The sequence below is a fragment of the Anabrus simplex genome, chromosome 12, assembly GCF_040414725.1.
Source record: "Anabrus simplex isolate iqAnaSimp1 chromosome 12, ASM4041472v1, whole genome shotgun sequence".
Taxonomy (NCBI): domain Eukaryota; kingdom Metazoa; phylum Arthropoda; class Insecta; order Orthoptera; family Tettigoniidae; genus Anabrus; species Anabrus simplex.
Genome location: NC_090276.1, coordinates 91,683,825 through 91,701,751, shown reverse-complemented (window position 1 = coordinate 91,701,751; position 17,927 = coordinate 91,683,825). Strand labels below are relative to the sequence as shown.

Below are 17,927 nucleotides of genomic sequence, written 5' to 3'. Positions count from 1 at the left end.
AAATTCTAGGAGATTCACTCACCAACATTTGCCAATAATATGCAACTTATTCTTTGTTAGGTGTCAATACTGTTTTGTCAATTCTGCTCACTTGTTGTTTTACCGTACATTCGTTCGAGGTGCAGTAGACATTGCCTAAGTGAGCATTTTTACTGAAAAATGATTGGACTTTGAAGTCCCACTGTAGCGACACAAAAAGCATTCAGAAGAGAGTATGGTGTGCGCTATTCTCCTAAGAGAAACATGATACTGATTATTATTATTATTATTATTATTATTATTATTATTATTATTATTATTATTATTATTATTATTATTATTATTATTATTGTTGTTGTTGTTGTTGTTGTTATTATTATTATTATTATTTATTTTCCTTAAATTGTACATGTACAATTTAGGGGTGGTAGATGTAGAAAGGGCAAGCCCCACATACACGGAAGTGCCTCCATCTCCACATGTGTACATAAACTCTACTGACTATAGGGAGAAAGTTGGAAACAGCTCGGTCTTTGTTGAGTGAGTCCAGCAAGCATCGCACAGTGATATGACAGACGTGGCAGATGATGTTCAGACTTGTTTGTTATGGTCTCCTCGGAAATCGTTATGGCATTTGTCTCAGGAGACAGGGAATTCATATTCCATATGTCAAAAGGCACCCAATGTCATAGAAGGTGACTGCCATTCATGAGTTGCTGGAGCTCAATAAGGAAAAACAATTGAAAGTTAGAAACTTCATTCTGTTCTGTATTGAACTGGGACTACAGTAAAATAAAAATGGTTAAAGGTCCACCTTTTCAATACAATGAATATTTATTGATGGGAGTATATATCACATAACGTTCAAAGAAGATTGGTACTAGTTTCGACGCTCATTGCGCAACATCATCAGCCAACGAATCAATTGAGCAAAATACAACTTATCAAATAGCAATTTATAACACATGACAGCACCTACAAGACAAATGTTAAACGATGACTAGTTGAAATATAAAACACATGACAGCAAATACAAGGACTAATTGTTAAAAGTTAAATTATAACAAGTTAACACAATGAAAGCAAATCAGAGAAGGTAACACAACTGTTAAGGTTTGATACACGAGAAAATAGCCCAGCTTGAGGTTTGTAGAACATAAGGTGTATCTATATACAACACTTGAATGCACCTACTAAGGCAAATTTAAATGTAACGTTAAAATGATGAGGGTATGGTGCGTATGACCATCTAAAACATATGACAGCACCTGTAAAGTCACTGTTAGATTATAACCAGTTGAAATGATGAGGTGCATCTGACAGTAAAATATAAAATTTTTGAGAAGGTATGCCAGTTGTTGAGTCTTGATAAACAAGAGAATAGTCCAGCTTGAGGTGCATAGATCATACGGTAACGTATGTTATCAGTAGGAAGAATAAACCTTGTTCACTTAAGTTGCAGTAATAATAATTAATAATTTTGTGTGGCTATTTCTAGCCGAGTGCAGCCCTTGTAAGGCAGACCCTCCGATGAGGGTGGGCGGCATCTGCCGTGTGTAGGTAACTGCATGTTATTGTGGTGGAGGATAGTGTTATGTGTGGTGTGTAAGTTGCAGGGATGTTGGGGACAGCACAAACACCCAGCCCCTGGGCCAATGGAATTAACCAATGAAGGTTAAAATCATCGATGCGGCCGGGAATCGAACCCGGGACCCTCTGAACTGAAGGCCAGTACGTTGACCATTCAGCCAATGAGTCGGACTTAAGTTGTGATAATTAACAGGCTTAATTCAGGTGGTTTCGAAGCCAATAATGTGGTCGTGTGAAGATCATAATTTGAATCAACGTCACGATTCCCAGTTCAGTATGGAAATGTGGAGACCTTGAGCAGCGTGCTTATGATCTATGCACCTCAAGCTGGACTATTCTCTTGTTTATCAAGACTCAACAACTGGCATACCTTCTCAAAAATTTTATATTTTACTGTCAGATGCACCTCATCATTTCAACTGGTTATAATCTAACAGTGACTTTATAGGTGCTGTCATATGTTTTAGATGGTCATACGCACCATACCCTGATCATTTTAACGTTACATTTAAATTTGCCTTAGTAGGTGCATTCCCCCTTATGTTCTACAAACCTCAAGCTGGACTACTTTCTCGTGTATCAAACGTTAACAGTTGTGTTACCTTCTTTGATTTGCTTTCATTACAATTTAGCTTTCAACATTAGTCCTTGTATTTGCTGTCATGTGTTATAAATTGCTATTTGATAAGTTGTATTTTGCTCAATTGATTCGTTGGCTGATGATGTTGCGCAATGAGCGTCGAAACTAGTACCAATCTTCTTTGAACGTTATGTGATATATACTCCCATCAATAAATATTCATTGTATTGAAAAGGTGGACCTTTAACCATTTTTATTTTACTGTAAGGAAAAAAAAGTCTGTTACTGCACACGGTTCTTGGATTTTATTGTGTGACTACCAGGAATTCTGAACACTGCATGGTTCACAGATGAGACCTGGTTCCATCTCACTGGTTACGTGAATTATCAAAATACCCACATCTGGGCCTTGCACAACCCTCATGGTTGGAGTTTGGTGTGCAGTCTCGGCAAACCAAATAGTGCCTCCATTCTTCTTCTCAGATACGGTGAACACAGACCATTACAAGGACATTTTCCAATAATTTTTCAAGCAACTAGATGACACTGAACTAAGGGACAACGCAAGACGAAGTGACTTGCCAAACATTAACTGAGTCAGCTAGTTTCTAAATATCTGTGGCTGTCAAGATCACCAGACAATGACATCTGATTATTTCCTGTGAGGTTATCTAAAGGATAAAAGGTATCAAAATTGACTATGAACAACTTAAGATTTGAGGACCAACATCACGACTGAAATCAATGGAATAGATGAGGAAATGCTGCAGCAACCTGCCAGGAGCATGGACTAACGGGTCTGATGTAAGAAGATTGTGAATTTTTTAGTTATTTGAGAGATGGACAAAACCACGAGGCCACAGTACTGGTACGAGCCTCGACTTCCTCATCACAGATGCCAGCAAAGACGTGAGGCAATTTACTTTTTTTTTTTTTTGCTCTCAATGCTTAACAGCCTTTTCCTGTTTGTTACAGATATGTCCTCTCAATACCTGGCTTGAGCATGATTTCACACAACGTCCCACACAGCACAAGTGAAGCGTTTCTCCAGACTCAACAAATAGTATTATAACATCTAAATTAACATGATTTATTTTAAGAAGAGCCCAAGTTTGTGCCTTATTTTACAGTCACTGAAAGACTTTTAAACAATGATGACTTTATATTTTAGCCTTTATATAATTTTACCCATTTCTTGTTATGTGATACCTGTGATACCTTTATCTTTTAGTTTTAAATGGTATTTAAGCTACTTTAACTTTAACCATGTATCTTCAGAATACAAGATGAAACATGTAGTAGTATATTTTAATTACCAATTGTCATTTGTATTATAAGGTAAACTCTTTCATAAGCTTGACAGGCAATTTGTTCATTATCTTTCATTTCATTTGAAACAGGCAGTAACACAGTATAGTATTCTTTTAATTATGGTGTAGGAGATTATTTACTTGTATCCCCATATGTTCATTTATTAAATGTGTAGCAAATCACTGAGGAGTTCAACATTTATTTATCTAATCAATGAGCCAAGCTTTTTCGGGGATAAATTAAAGATGCAGGTCTTCCTCTCTTCTGTATGGGTATGGGTGTCCAGCCTGTCTGTGCCAAACGTAAGTACCTTGATGTGGATTGTTGATATGTCACAGTCTGTGGTTGCCTTGAATACTGGGACCTGCTCAGTGGTGATTGGCACAGAAATTGTAAGAAAGAAACCTTCCATTAATTTGCATGGGACTGTATGGGACATATCTATTAGTGTCCTACATTAGTAAATACACACCTCTTTCTGTAGATCATGGCAGTACTCGATGTCCATCTCGTGCAAAGTCTCGATGTGCTCGTTGACGAAAGCGATAGGCACCAGGATGAAGTTCTTCTTCCCTTGTTTGACGTAGGCTGTAAGGAGGGAGTCAGATTTTCCATCAGTCTGCAACTTTACCTTTAGAGCAGAAACCAACGTAAGGAGAGCGAGGGAATACCTTTGAGCGCATCGTCGGTAGCAGGAGACAGCCACGGCAGCGGGCCCACCTTTGACTGCCACACCAGGGAATGTGGGTTAGAGTAGCCCAGCTCCTGCATTACCAGCTGAACAGTGGAACCCACCTCAAACGGGTAGGCGTCGCCTCGGTTCACGGCCTGCAACACGTCTTAACTTCTGTCGGGGCACAACGTACAACACCAACTACATCCCTGGTAATGAAGGACTGGATAGATGGATGAATAAGAGTGATAGATAACAGCTCCTGTACAATAGAAAAGTCAAGGTTACGGGCACAGGTGGAGAATGTACGAGGAACGACTGCAGAGAAGGATGTCTGAATGAAGACCAAGAGAGAAATGGCTACAAGAAGAAGTTATAAACTAACCATCAGTAATTGATGAAAGTACTGTTACACAACACTGAACTCCTTGGTGCGCTCTAGTTCAGATAGTTTACTCCTTCAAGTGTCATAACTCAAAAGAAGACACCTCCATATGTAACTCTGAGAGTCCTTTCTTCCTGTAAAACTGTTGTTTAGAAATTCTGTAAAAGCTGCATACCATTCACATAATATCCAGTTTTACCTCCTAATAATGAGATGATATGTAATGCACAACAGAAAATAAGAAAAGAATTGCCACAGCAAAAGAAGGCTTTAAGAAAAAATCAAAATTACTTTGTGGACCACTAAACAAAGATCTGAGGAAAAGACTTGCTATGTGTTATATTTGGAGCATAGCGCTGTATGGCGCAGAGACTTGGACATTGAGAAAGGGAGATGAGAGAAGCTTGGAGGCATAGAGATGTGGGTATGGACAAGAATAGAATGAGTGAAATGGGAAGACCGGGTAACGAATGAGGAGGTATTACAAAGAGTTGGAGAAGAACGAAGTATGTTGCAAATCATTAGAAGGAGAAAAATGAACTGGATCGAACATTGTTTGAGGAGGGACTGTTTACTGAAAGAAAGAATAGAAGGAATGGTGAAAGGCAAACAAGGAAGAGGAAGGAAAAAATATCAAATGATAGACAATATCCAAGGAAATAAATATTCAGACATGAAAAACTTGGCCCAGGACAGGCAACAGTGAAAGAGGTTCTTCCCATGACAAGACCTGCCATAAGACAGAATACCTATATGATGATGATGATGATGATGATGAATGAACTGTTTGTTAGGTTTAAACAGTCGTTTGTGAAACAAGTCCTGTATCCCAAACCCCAGGAGTTTATTTTAAAAGTGCTGGGAACATAAAAGGTTGATGTCTGAAGAAGCACAGGTTTTGAGTTGTGCTCAGTGTAAGAGTTTACAACTACTTGAGCCGTTGTAGTCATTTTGACTGATTGGCCTCTAAGAGAGTGAAAGTTAATAACCAAGGTATAGGTCTGTCCACACTAACCTTGAGCGGCAGCGAATGGGCCGAGAACATTATCAGTACGTCATTCCTGCAGCTCTCGTCAAACTGGTCGAGCTCCGTACGGATCCTCTCGGCCACGCACTTGGCAAGCAGCGGATGTGTGGCCCACCTGTCTATGACGTTCCACTTGACACCAGCAGGCAGTTTCCTGTTAACACAATAACATTCAGCGTCATTTACTGTGGCTGGAACAGCAACCTCTTTCATAAGACGTGAAACAACTGCACTACGTCACCACCAGAGAAAACTTCATGTGAGCCACAGATTTCATCAACCAGGTTCAGAGTGGGAGCAGCATGTGGAACATGTCTGAGTCAAGAGTATGCCACTCCACAGTTGAGCAAACAGGTCAGTCTACAGTTATAAAATTGTATGTTCCCACTGTAACGGTTCAAATCCCATTACAAGGTGATATCTGTATTATTATTATTATTATTATTATTATTATTATTATTATTATTATTATTATTATTATTATTATTATTATTATTATTATTATATATATATACATTCGATTAGCCCCTTAAGGAGCACGTGGAACCATTAAATAGCACTGGTATTCTTCATCTTCTTGTTCTTCTTATCTTCCCAAAACTTCCTCATCCTTTCACTATGGGCCTGCCGTCTTTCTTGTGTCCACGAGTTTTTGAGTTTCAAGCTTTTCTCAGATGGATTCTTGGGTGCAAATTTATGGCTGTTGATCTTTTGTCTGTATGTATTCCTTGTGGTTGCCATTGGATCAACGTCGACTTCTGCGAGGTCCTTTTGTGCATCCACTAGCCAGCGAGCTTTGGATTGTTGGTTTCCATTGATAATAAGAAATATCTTCTTAGTCAGTCGTGAGTCATCCATTTGTGCTAAATGTCCATAAAATTTCATACGCTGTTTGCGTGCGACTGAAGAGAATCGCTCAGTTAATGCATAGAGTTCTTCCGAGCTTCTTCGCATCCATTTACCCTCTTGAAACTTAGGCCCAAATATCTTCCTCAGTACCTGTCGTTCAATTTTCTCAATGTCCTTGATGTTAATGGTAAGTGCTGATGTCTCAGTTGCGTAGAGTGCCTCAGGGAGGACAACGGTGTGGTAGTGTCGGAGTTTGGCTTTTGTGGATATTGATTTCTTATTGTAGAAGTTCCAGGTGATTAGGTATGCTTTACGTAGTTTTTCTGTGCGCATTTTGTTGGCTGCTTTTTCATTGCCTGAATCACCAATAATTTCACCCAAGTACTGGAATTGTTTGACTTGTAAAATGTTGCCATATTTGGTCGCTAGTGATGTTAGGTGTGTGCACTTGCAGTCCATGTATTGCGTTTTTTCATACGAGATGTGGAGACCAGTTTTGATTGCAATCTCGTGAAGCTTCTCGATGGCGTGCCTGGCTTCTTCGGGAGTCCGGGTAATTATTGCTAGATCGTCAGCAAAGGCAAGGCATTTAATGTTAATCCGTTTACTTTTCGTTCCCATGTTTATTCCGGGTACTTCTTTCTCCCACGTTTTAATGACCTTATCCAGTACTAGGTTGAACAGAAGTGGGGACAATCCATCACCTTGTCTAACGCCTGTTTTTATTTCAAAGGGTGCAGAGATTTCACCCATGAACTTCACCCTAGAGGTTGTATCTGTTAAGGTTTGTTGGATTAACGTGACTGTTTTGTTATCAACACCGTATTCTTGAAGAACATTGAACAGGGTACCACGGTCTATTGAGTCGTATGCTTTTTTTAAATCTACGAAAGTGACCACTGTGCGGTTTGACTGGCAGTGTTGGAGTATCATCTTCAGGTTCCAGATCTGTTCCACGCACGATCGATGTGGACGGAAGCCCGCCTGGTATTCGCCGATCTTATCTTCTGTCTGTTGTTCCAATCTGGTAAGCAGAGCACGTGAAAGAATTTTGTATGCTATTGACAGAAGAGAAATACCTCGGTAGTTGTTTGGATCCATCTTGTCACCTTTCTTATGCAGTGGATGGATCAGGGCAGTTTTCCAATCTACAGGTATGACTTCACTTTCCTATATGTTCGCAATGATGACCTGTAATTGGTCGATCATTTGATCCCCTCCAATCTTCAGCATCTCGGCGATTACACCATCTTCTCCTGGTGCTTTATTGTTTTTGAGATGTAATATGATGCTCCTTATCTCCTCATGAGTCGGTGGAAGGGAATCTGGGTTTGGAGTGGGTATGTGGAATTGAAGTTTCTCAGTTGGTGATTCGCAGTTGTGTAACTTTTTGAAGTGTTGTTTCAGGATGTCACAGTTAGCCTTTGTATTTGTCTCAAGAGTTCCGTCAGGGCATCGAAAAGAAAGAGTGGGTGGCTTGTAGCTGGTCAGTTCTTCGCGAAAAGTTTTGTAGAAATTTCTCGTGTTATTCCGATTGAAGTCATTATCGATCTCCTCTAATCTCTTGTTATGGTATGCACGTTTAATTCGTCTGAGTCTTTTGGACGTTTGCTTCTGAGTTTCTGAAAAGATATGCCAATTCTCTGGTGTTTGATGACTGTGCCAATTCTTCCAGGCTCGCATACGTGTTTCCAGTGCTCTGTCACAATCCGAAGTCCACCATCTATGTTTCCGTTTACGGGGTGGTTGGCCAAGTTTCCTAGATGATTCTTGGATAGTCTCAAGGAGTGCATCCCATGTTTTTGCATTTGCACGCAATGACTGGGCAAACTCATGTGCATGTTCTTGCAGATAACCTGGGTCAATGCGTGGGATTGTAGGTTTTTGGTATTTCCTTCGGTTGGGTCTGAAACGGATTTTGATTTGTGAGAGGTGGTGGTCTGACTCTACATAACCTTTGCGTACCCTGATGTTCATAATTTCAGGGGAAAATTTTCTGGTAATTGCTACATGGTTGATCAGGTATTCGCCTAGGTGACTGATCGGCGATTTCCATGTGGTCATTTTTTGTGGAGGTTTCCTAAAGTGTGTGGACATCAGCTGGAGGTTTCCCATTCCACATACGTTGATTAAACGGTGTCCATTTGCGTTAGTCTTCTTGTGTGCTGAGAAACATCCAGTAATATGCCTGTGTTCCCTTTCTCTGCCGATTTGCGCATTAAAATCTCCAAGGAGGATTTTTACATGATGCTGAGGGATCTTGGTAAGTGCCCGTTCGAGTTGTGACCAAACTTTTTCAACCTTGTTTTTGTCAGGTTCACTGTTGACTGGAGCGTGTGCATTAATTAGTGTATAGGCTTTATTGGCGCATTTAACTGTGAGCAAGGAGAGGTGTTCTGAAGGTGACATGAAATTTATCACAGAGTTCTGGATGCTGTTGTGTACTAGGAATCCAGTTCCCAACACATATAGGTTGCTATTTGGCACTTTTGTTGCTGGCTTCCCCTTGTAGAAGCGGTAACCACAGGAGTCAAAATGATCGGAGTCGCGAAATCGTGTTTCTTGTATTTTAAGTATCAGAATCCTAAATCTGTCACAAGTATCCGTGACTGTCTTGAGTTTCCCTATTTTGGTCAGCGTTTGTGTGTTTAGTGTACCAATGAATTTGGTTTCCTTAGGTTTGAAGAGTTTTGGGAAGCTCTTCCCAGCATGATGTCCTGGTCCCCCAGAATCCGAATGACCAGGTTTACCTTTGCTGTTGTCAGCTCGGGACTGAGGTAGTTGCTTTGTTGCTGTTGTTTCCATCATGCTACATTCATGGTTGATTTTAGCTGGGGGCATGAGCCCGGGGCGAGTGAATCAGTGATGTCTGATTCACTCTCATCGTAAGGGTTGTTAATCCGTACGGGTAGCTGGTGTTTATTATTGTATTATCGCAGACCACCAAGATGGCTCCCAACAGTAGGCAAAGATCTGTTGCCTTAGAAACGCCTCAATGGAAGAGTGGAGTTATATATCTAGTTGGTAGTATCTATGGAGACCACGAAAATTTAGCGAGTGGGTGGTTGTTAGGGCAAGGTTAGCAACCAAAATACACTCTTAGTAATTTATCTATGGAGCAATTGTAGCAAAATCCAGCATGGAGGCATTTAGGGCAATAAAATGAAATAAAATTATGCCCTCAAATAAACTAAAACAAGCTCTAGACTCTTAAGATAACACGTTCACACAACCACCGCTCCAATTAAATGCTCAAATACTCCCTGATACCCATTAACATTACACAGAACGCAAGAAAAGATGTTAAGATCGCGGAGCTCCACTGCACATGATCTCTTCCAGTGAGCTTCTATTATTATTATTATTATTATTATTATTATTATTATTATTATTATTATTATTAATCGATACGGCCACCTGTGGGCCACGTTTACACAATCTTCCTTCTGTCACGCAGACTGATACCCTTCTCTTTACACTCTCGCCAAAGATTCTTGAGTCTTTGACTTCTTCTTGCTCGTTTTTCCACCGAGATGTTCCGTGGCTTCGCATGTTGCTCTTCAGACGCATCCCTCAATCCCGCAACCTTCTTCCTAAATGATGTCCTTTCTTTTATATCCTCCTCCTTGATACCTATTTCTGCCAAGTCATTGTGCACGTGTGTAAGCCATCCCGGTTGTTTTTTCCACCTTTCCTGCAGAAGAAGTATCCTGTTGGTCAATCTCTCAGGGTTCATTCTTTTGATATGTCCATAAAACGTCAGTCTCCCTTTTCTCATCACAGTCGTGATTCTTTCTACTGTCTTATAGAGCTCCAAATTCGATCTTAACCGGAATGTGTTTGGGTCACTCGTCGACTTTCTAGGGCCTAAGATTTTTCGCAAGAATCTTCTTTCTCTTTTTTCAAGGACTGGGTCAGCCATCCTCGTCAAGGTTTCTGCTCCATAAAGGCACTCTGTTCTAACCACTGTGCAGTAATGTTTTAACTTGGCCTGAATTGAGAGAGACTTGGACTTATAGGTGTCATGACATAGTCTGAATGCCAGCTCCATCCTTCTCACCCTCTCCTTTAATCCCTCCTTTTCATCTCCATTGGGGGTGAGTATTTCTCCCAGGTATTTAAATTTTTGAAACACGCTGGATATCCCCATACAATGTAACAAGTCTGTCCGTGTCGCCTTTTTTTATAGAATCCATGAATGCTGTTTTCTCGAAAGAGATTCTTAACCCTGTTTTGACTGCAACATTTTGTAGTTCTTTGACTTGTTTCTTGGCTGTTTGACGGTTGTCTGTAATAAGAACGACATCGTCTGCGAAGGCAAGGCAATCCAACATCATCGCATTTTTTCCACAACCTATCTTTACCCCATTCTTCATTCTCAGCCTCCATTCCCTAATAACTTTTTCTAAAATGCAATTAAAGAGTAGTGGAGAAAGGCTGTCTCCTTGCCTCAAACCCGTTTTTATCTCAAATGGATTTGAGAGTTCGCCCATAAATTTGACTTGAGAAAAAGTGTTTGTAAGAGATTGCCGAATTATGGCCAGAGATTTCTCATCCACTCCAAACTCCTGCAGAACGTTCATGAGCACTCCACGATCTATGGAATCATATGCCTTTTTGAAATCAACGAAGGTTATGATTGTCCTCTTCTGATTTCTCATAGATCTTATTTTTATAAGTGATTTTAGAATATAAATCTGCTCAGCACATGAACGCCCTTTCCTGAACCCTGCCTGGTATTCACCAATTTGTTTATCTAGATGTGTTTCAAGCCTCCGCTGCAATGCTTTGGATAGAATTTTGTATGCTATAGGAAGAAGAGAGATACCTCTGTAGTTGTTGACGTTAGTTTGGTCCCCTTTTTTGTGTAAAGGATGAATGAGTGCATTTTTCCAATCACTTGATATTTCTTCTTTTTCCCAAATAAAAGCAAATAATTCCTCTAGTTTTTATTATTATTATTATTATTATTATTATTATTATTATTATTATTATTATGTCCTATTATTATTTTATCTGTGAGATTACTATTATTGTATTATAATTATTATTCAATTCAATTGTGCAATGCTTGTCGCAATATTGCTGGCATTTCTGCTAAGTCATCGCTACGTCATCGTGCGCATTTAGCGGTGAGCTCACGTTCATGGGAGTTAACTAGGGGAGCCCCAGGCGATTTCGCCATAGTGTGTACTATTTGTCGCGAGGTGGGAGTAGATCATAGTTATTTCTGGAGATTACGTAGGTGTGTCAACCAGCCTATATAAGGTGGCTGCATATTGTAGCGTCAGTCATTATTCAATTGGAAGCAGAGGCCACAGTTGGTCGGAGTGTGAACGAGATGGAGAAGACTCAGTGAGCCATTAGTCATTGGTCATTGAGAGAGTGAGGCCATGGTTGGTCGGTCACTTAGCTGAAGATACGGACGGGAAGGCTTACCACGGAGTCATAGAAGGACACACTTGCAATGAAGTCATACCATACAGACTTACCAAGAAGTCATATGATATGGAGAAGAAGCAGTCACATGGATACATCACCAAATTAGGCATGACATATCTACAGTAAACACCAGATCAAAGGAATACGTCGTAATTACACTCAAAGTGTTGAAGGTACAGTCAAGTGAACCAGTGAGGGATATATTTTGTATAAATTGTTAAATGTCTGATCGATCAATCAATCAATCAATCAATCAATCAATCAATCAATCAATCAATCAATCAATCAATCAATCTCTTGATAAAATCAGTCGGTCTATGTCACATGTCATGAAGATGTGAGGTACACGGCGCAAGTCACGAGAAAGGAGGAATGTATGGTGTGGTGTACCAGACGGAAGATCTTTTTTTTTTTTTGCTACTGGCTTAACGTCGCACCGACACAGATAGGTCTTATGGCGATGATGGGACAGGAAAGGGCTGGGAAGGAAGCGAGTGGCTGTGGCCTTAATTAAGATACAGCCCCAGCATTTGCCTGCTGTGAAAATGGGAAACCACGGAAAACCATCTTCAGGGCTGCTGACAGAGGGGTTCGAACCCACTATCTCCTGATTACTGGATACTGGCCGCACTTAAGCGACTGCAGCTATCGAGCTCAGTGACGGAAGATCTAAAGCAAGATGATGGCATGAGATGAGAGGCAAGAGCAGTTCATAACTTGACAAAAATATGGGTTCTGATTGAGATAGCAAAATAAAATTCAGGAAACTCAATCGTCAAAAACTGCCAGTGATTCGCTGCAGTGCGGCATAGGCTAATCGGTTGAATACCGCACCTTCCCAAGACAATGGCCGGTAGCGACACCACTGCAAGCTATACATGTGATAAGCACAATGCTTATAACACTATATATAACACTAATCAGAGAGAAAAAAAATGGAAGGGATCCGACACTTCGAAAATTGAAGATATCAGCCAAAGAAAGACTCCCCAGACCTTGAATGCTCTAATACTGTTGGGATCGGAAAAAAAAAAAACAAGAGTTGACCAAGGAGGTTGGATAGGACAGATGAAAGTGAGGAGCCTGGCACAAGTAAGTAGAAGCAAAGCCAGAGGTACCGTTTTATAGAAATTGTTGAGGACATCTTCCAATTGAGCAGATACTATAACCAAGATTGTGCCATCTGTTTTGTGATACGACTAACCGTTTAGCCACGAAATACCTCTAAACGAAGGTCTCCACTATCATTAAAATTGCCTCTACATCTCAACATTTTCCGAGGGTAAAAAGTGAAAACTTAAACATCTTTCTATAAAACGGTGCCTCCTGACCGTAAATATGAGGGCCATCTGGAAAGTAGTACCCGTTAAGCGTCTCATGAAGTGCTGACGACTCGGGTAGCAGCTGTGCAAGGTCAGACCACGTCAGTGGCTTGTCTGCTGCTCTGTGTGAGGTTGCGTGACGCTAGCATTGCCTGTGTTGTGTCTGTGATCACTTAAATTGTTTAAACAAATTGAGAACCCCGCCAGTTGTGAAGTGAGGGCCGTGATTAAATTTTTTAATGCACAAAACGTTCGACCTTGTGATATTCATCGCCAATTAACGGAGGTGTATGGAGACAATGTGAGTCATCTGTTCGGCACTGGTGTTGCAACTTCAATCTGGGGAGGGAAAATACACACGACGAGGAGCGTTCAGGGAGACCATCTGTCATTACAACTGCTGAGCGCAGTAGACGAATGCGTGAGAAACGATCGGCGCGTCACAATTGATGAACTCTGTGAACATTTTCCTAATGTGTCTCAAACAACTGTTCATGAAATTGTCAAAGACCATCTGCATTATTCAAAAATCTGTGCAAGGTGGGTCTCTCGCATGCTTACAGAGGAGCACAAAACCAAGCGTATGGCTGCAGCACTGACATTTCTGGGACGTTATTACGATGAAGGAGACTCTTTCCTGACTCGCATCATTACTGTGGACGAAACATGTGTTTGTTATGCATCACCTGAGAGTAAACGACAGTCAATGGAGTGGCATCATGCTCATTCACCAACCAAACCAAAAAAACTTCAAGACAGTTCTGTCCACCAGGAAACTCATGACAACCGTTTTCTGGGATCGCCAAGGTGTACTGTTCATTGATTTTATGGCCCGTGGAGACACAATTAATGCTAATGCGTATTGTGAAACATTAAAGACATTACGGCGGGCAATACAAAATCGACGGCGAGGTCTATTGTCTACAGACATCATTCTTCTTCATGACAATGTCAGGCCTCATGCAGCTGCCATAACACAACAACTTTTGCAACAATTCAAGTGGAAACCTTCGACCATCCCCCGTATAGCCCGGACTTGGCCCCTTCAGATTTTCATCTCTTTACGAAGCTTAAAGACTTTCTGGTGGGAAAAAGATTTGACAGCGATGAAGAACTTAAACGAGCCGTGACTACGTATCTCAATACGCTGGCGGCGGAGGACTATGACGCTGGAATACAAAAACTCGTCCCACGTTATGACAAATGCCTAAATTTGCTTGGAGATTATGTGGAGAATTAGTGCAAAGCATGCTCTTTCCAATAAAAATGTGTATATTTGTTAATATTTACTCCTGTGTCTTTATTGCGCAAATGGGTACCACTTTCCGGATGGCCTTCGTATGTACAGTATAAGAAGGGTCTGTGGCCTCTGGACAGTTCTGGTGCATGACTTTTGAGGCGTCTGTGATGATGTGGCCTACCTGAGATGAATTCTAATGCTGAAGACGACACAAACACCCCACCCCCAAGCCATGGGAAATAACTAACAAAAGTTACAATCCCGACCTGGCCAGGGATTGAACCCGGGAACCCTTGAACCAAAGGCCAGCCTGCTAACCATTCAGCCGTAGAGTTGGACAATGAATAAACAAAATGTATTTTCTATTTTGTGGTTATGTTGATTTCTCTACTTTAATTTGGTGTGTATGTTTTAAAGAATTAAAAGCTTCATTAATATAAATATTTAATGAATGAAAATGAAAATGCACAGCCTAGTTTCCAGTCATTTGACCGGAGGAATAGAACAAATGAAGCCTGTCGCACTCCCGTGACTGCCAGATGAAAGGAGATGATACTGGAGAGTGTTGTTGGAATGAAAGCTGACAGGGACAACTGGAGTACCCAGAGGAGAAGCTGTCCAGCACAAATCAGACATGGAGTGACGGACCCAACTGTGAGAGGCCAGTGCGCTGCCGCCTGAGACATGGAGGCTTCCTAAACATTTGATCAATAAGTTTATTAAATAATATGAATAATTCATAAACTTAACCATAATGGTTGTCCATACTGACAAATAATATATCAATAAAATGTCCACCTTATCAATACTAAATATGAAATTTGTTACAAACCGTACATGTTTCAAGAAATTGGATATATTCATGGGATATAATATGAATAATGTATTCCATTCTGTATTATTAACACGTTCCTCACGGTTCGGGTCACCACGTATCCCGAAGGATGTTACTCCTATCCGTCGGTGTGAACTTCCCAAAATTCCGGAGTAAGTAACTACGTCGTAGTTACAAATGTCCGATAACTAATGGCAACATGGTGTTCCTGCTGAAGTAAAGGATTGAGGCATACCACTAGTTTCGATCGGCCCACCGGTGACCTGAGGGAATTTTTTTGCATCTTCCATGATATCGCTTTGGGTCACTCTGTATTGGGATTGTTGTCTAACCTGTATTTTTAAGCAGGAAATGCTTGTGCAGTTGCCGTCAATAAAGCCTACAATGTTGCTGCCTTCAGATTGCAGATTGTTGTTTAATATGAGGAGTACCACCCTTCTTAGTGAATATAAGTTTTCAGGTTTTTATTTATTGAAGTAGTTATTGATATGTTTATTATCTTCCATAGATAATATTTACAAGCAAGTTCACGTCCTTTTTTTAGGTACGGAGCCTTCACATTCTGACACACTGGTGGCATGGAAAAGGAACAGGTTTAGGACGGCATTTGATCCCGGACTAATTGCTCGTTATTTGAAACAAAGCGTTGACAGTGACGATGATTTCTCTTCAGTATCTGATGGTGACACTACGTACTGATGCAAGTGTAAGGGACCAGTATAACTTGGAAACAATTCTCTAACCAATGGGTAAAATAATGAAAATATCGAGCTCAATTATTATTATTTACATAGTTATGTATGGACTTTATTTGGTATAAATCGTGGTCGTATCATTTATTATTTGTCTCTTGTGTAACAAAACATGTGAAGTTATGTCACGGCATGTCTGCTGTATGTTTATTAATATGAGTTTATTTAATGTAAGAACACATAATTAATAGTATATAATTTATTATTACCTGTAAATATGATGTATAAATTCAGTGTCATGTTGTGCAACACATGATAATAGTCCAGAACAACGCATCTTGTCACTAGAGTTGTATAGAAAATTCCATTCATTGTAAATATGTTATTGAAGACTCTAGAAATTACGAGAAAACACGTGGCATACTCTTCTAAAAGCCTGGCCAGGCAGCCTTGGGAGTTGGAGTTGTTAGCGAGATTTGCTAATGAAAGTCGTGAATTTATGTTGTGATTTTGTTCAGTTGGTAATCGATTGAGATGCTAATGGAGTCTTCTTCTCCTTCTTCTTCTTCTTCTCCTCCTTCTTCTTCTCCTCCTTCTTCTTCTTCTTCTTCTTTTCTTCATCGTAGCACTGTTTTGTTCAAGATGGAGTTTATTAGTGTGTGTGTATAGTGTGTATATAATTTGTAAATAAAATAGTGTACGCATTGACAGCATTTCCTGTGTGCGTCTTTGTGGTTACGAAAGTACAGCCTCGTCTTTTGTGGCATTATTTTGTTGCTAAGCATAATATTAAAGTAATTAACATAGGCCTGTCACATTTCTATAAAAACATATAACTGAAAGAGAAATTAATTTACCTCTGGGGTCATTTCTGGGTCACACATTTGTTGAATCGGAATAAACTGTCGCAGAGGTAAATACATCAAAATGTCTCCTCAACAACAACGCACACAAAAACTGCACCAGCATTGTTTTGGATTTCACAGTAGGGTCTAACCAAGTCAAATTCGTCAGGTCACGGTGACCCGAACTAAAGGCAGCATCGGGTCACCGGTGGGCCGATATGACGTAAATTTAAGTTATCAAAATTCACTGCTGCAGGGAATGTCCCGGGTTAGGGTAGATGTATATTTTTGACTTTTTTTCTAGTATATTGCCGAACAGATTTTCAGCACTTCCCACAGGGCACCATAAAATATAGTCACTGGGCTTTCAGATAGGAATCGAAAGTGCCCCTTCTTAACACGAATCTAGTATTATGATCGGATACGATTGCGTAACATTTAAGAAGTTAGTATCATTTCCCACTTGCACTGGCTTGTGCAGCGAGCACGCTTTCCAGCTCAGCTTTAGGTCACGAATAAACAGAAATTTCTGGAGTTTTGATGGATTTATTTTCTCTTTCCAGTCTGCTTATAATTACATAGTGACAGGCACAATTGAATATTTAATGCATTGGAAAACTTTTGAGAATCGATACTTACATTCAAAACCATATTCTTGAGTTCAACATAACCTTTAAAAGTCGCTGTAGGCCTAATTTACGTGGTACAAGATTTCCAGAAACTTACTACAAACAGTAGACCGGTGACCGGATTACAGTAGAAGATTAAAAAAAAGGGATTTCACCATCATGTTGGGCGCTTTCGTATCTGATGTCTTTTATTTGATTATTCGATTAGATTAAAGATCGAAACTACTTGTGATCGATTGTTGTTCAGCTTGGCATTATTTATTAGATATTTTGATGAGCTGGCTGATCATAAAGTTGCTGACATGTTTGCCCGGTAAAAGTGAATGTACAGTATCGAGATTTGTAACTCATGCAATTAATGTTTGAAGCTGGCCGCGCAGTCTAGCTTGCCTGCTTCTCACCTGTAGGCCTCGGGTTCGATTCCCGGCCACGTCAGGCATTTTTACCTGGATATGAGAAGGTCCACCAGCTTACATGATTACCGTTAATTGAGAAGCTATCTGACGGTGAGATGGCGATCCCCGTCTA

At 40.3% G+C, this 17,927-nt stretch overlaps 1 protein-coding gene across 1 annotated transcript in view; it reads right to left on the bottom strand.

The window, feature by feature from the left end:
• The window catches only part of FeCH (ferrochelatase, mitochondrial), a 74,334-nt gene that overhangs the window by 15,203 nt on the left and 41,204 nt on the right, over window positions 1-17,927 (bottom strand). The window contains exons 6-8 of the mRNA XM_067156427.2: window positions 5,534-5,699; window positions 4,132-4,288; window positions 3,933-4,048 (exon numbers count right to left, since the gene is read on the bottom strand). Of these exons, the coding sequence (XP_067012528.2) occupies window positions 3,933-4,048; window positions 4,132-4,288; window positions 5,534-5,699 (439 nt within the window). The remainder of the gene's footprint in view (window positions 1-3,932; window positions 4,049-4,131; window positions 4,289-5,533; window positions 5,700-17,927) is intronic.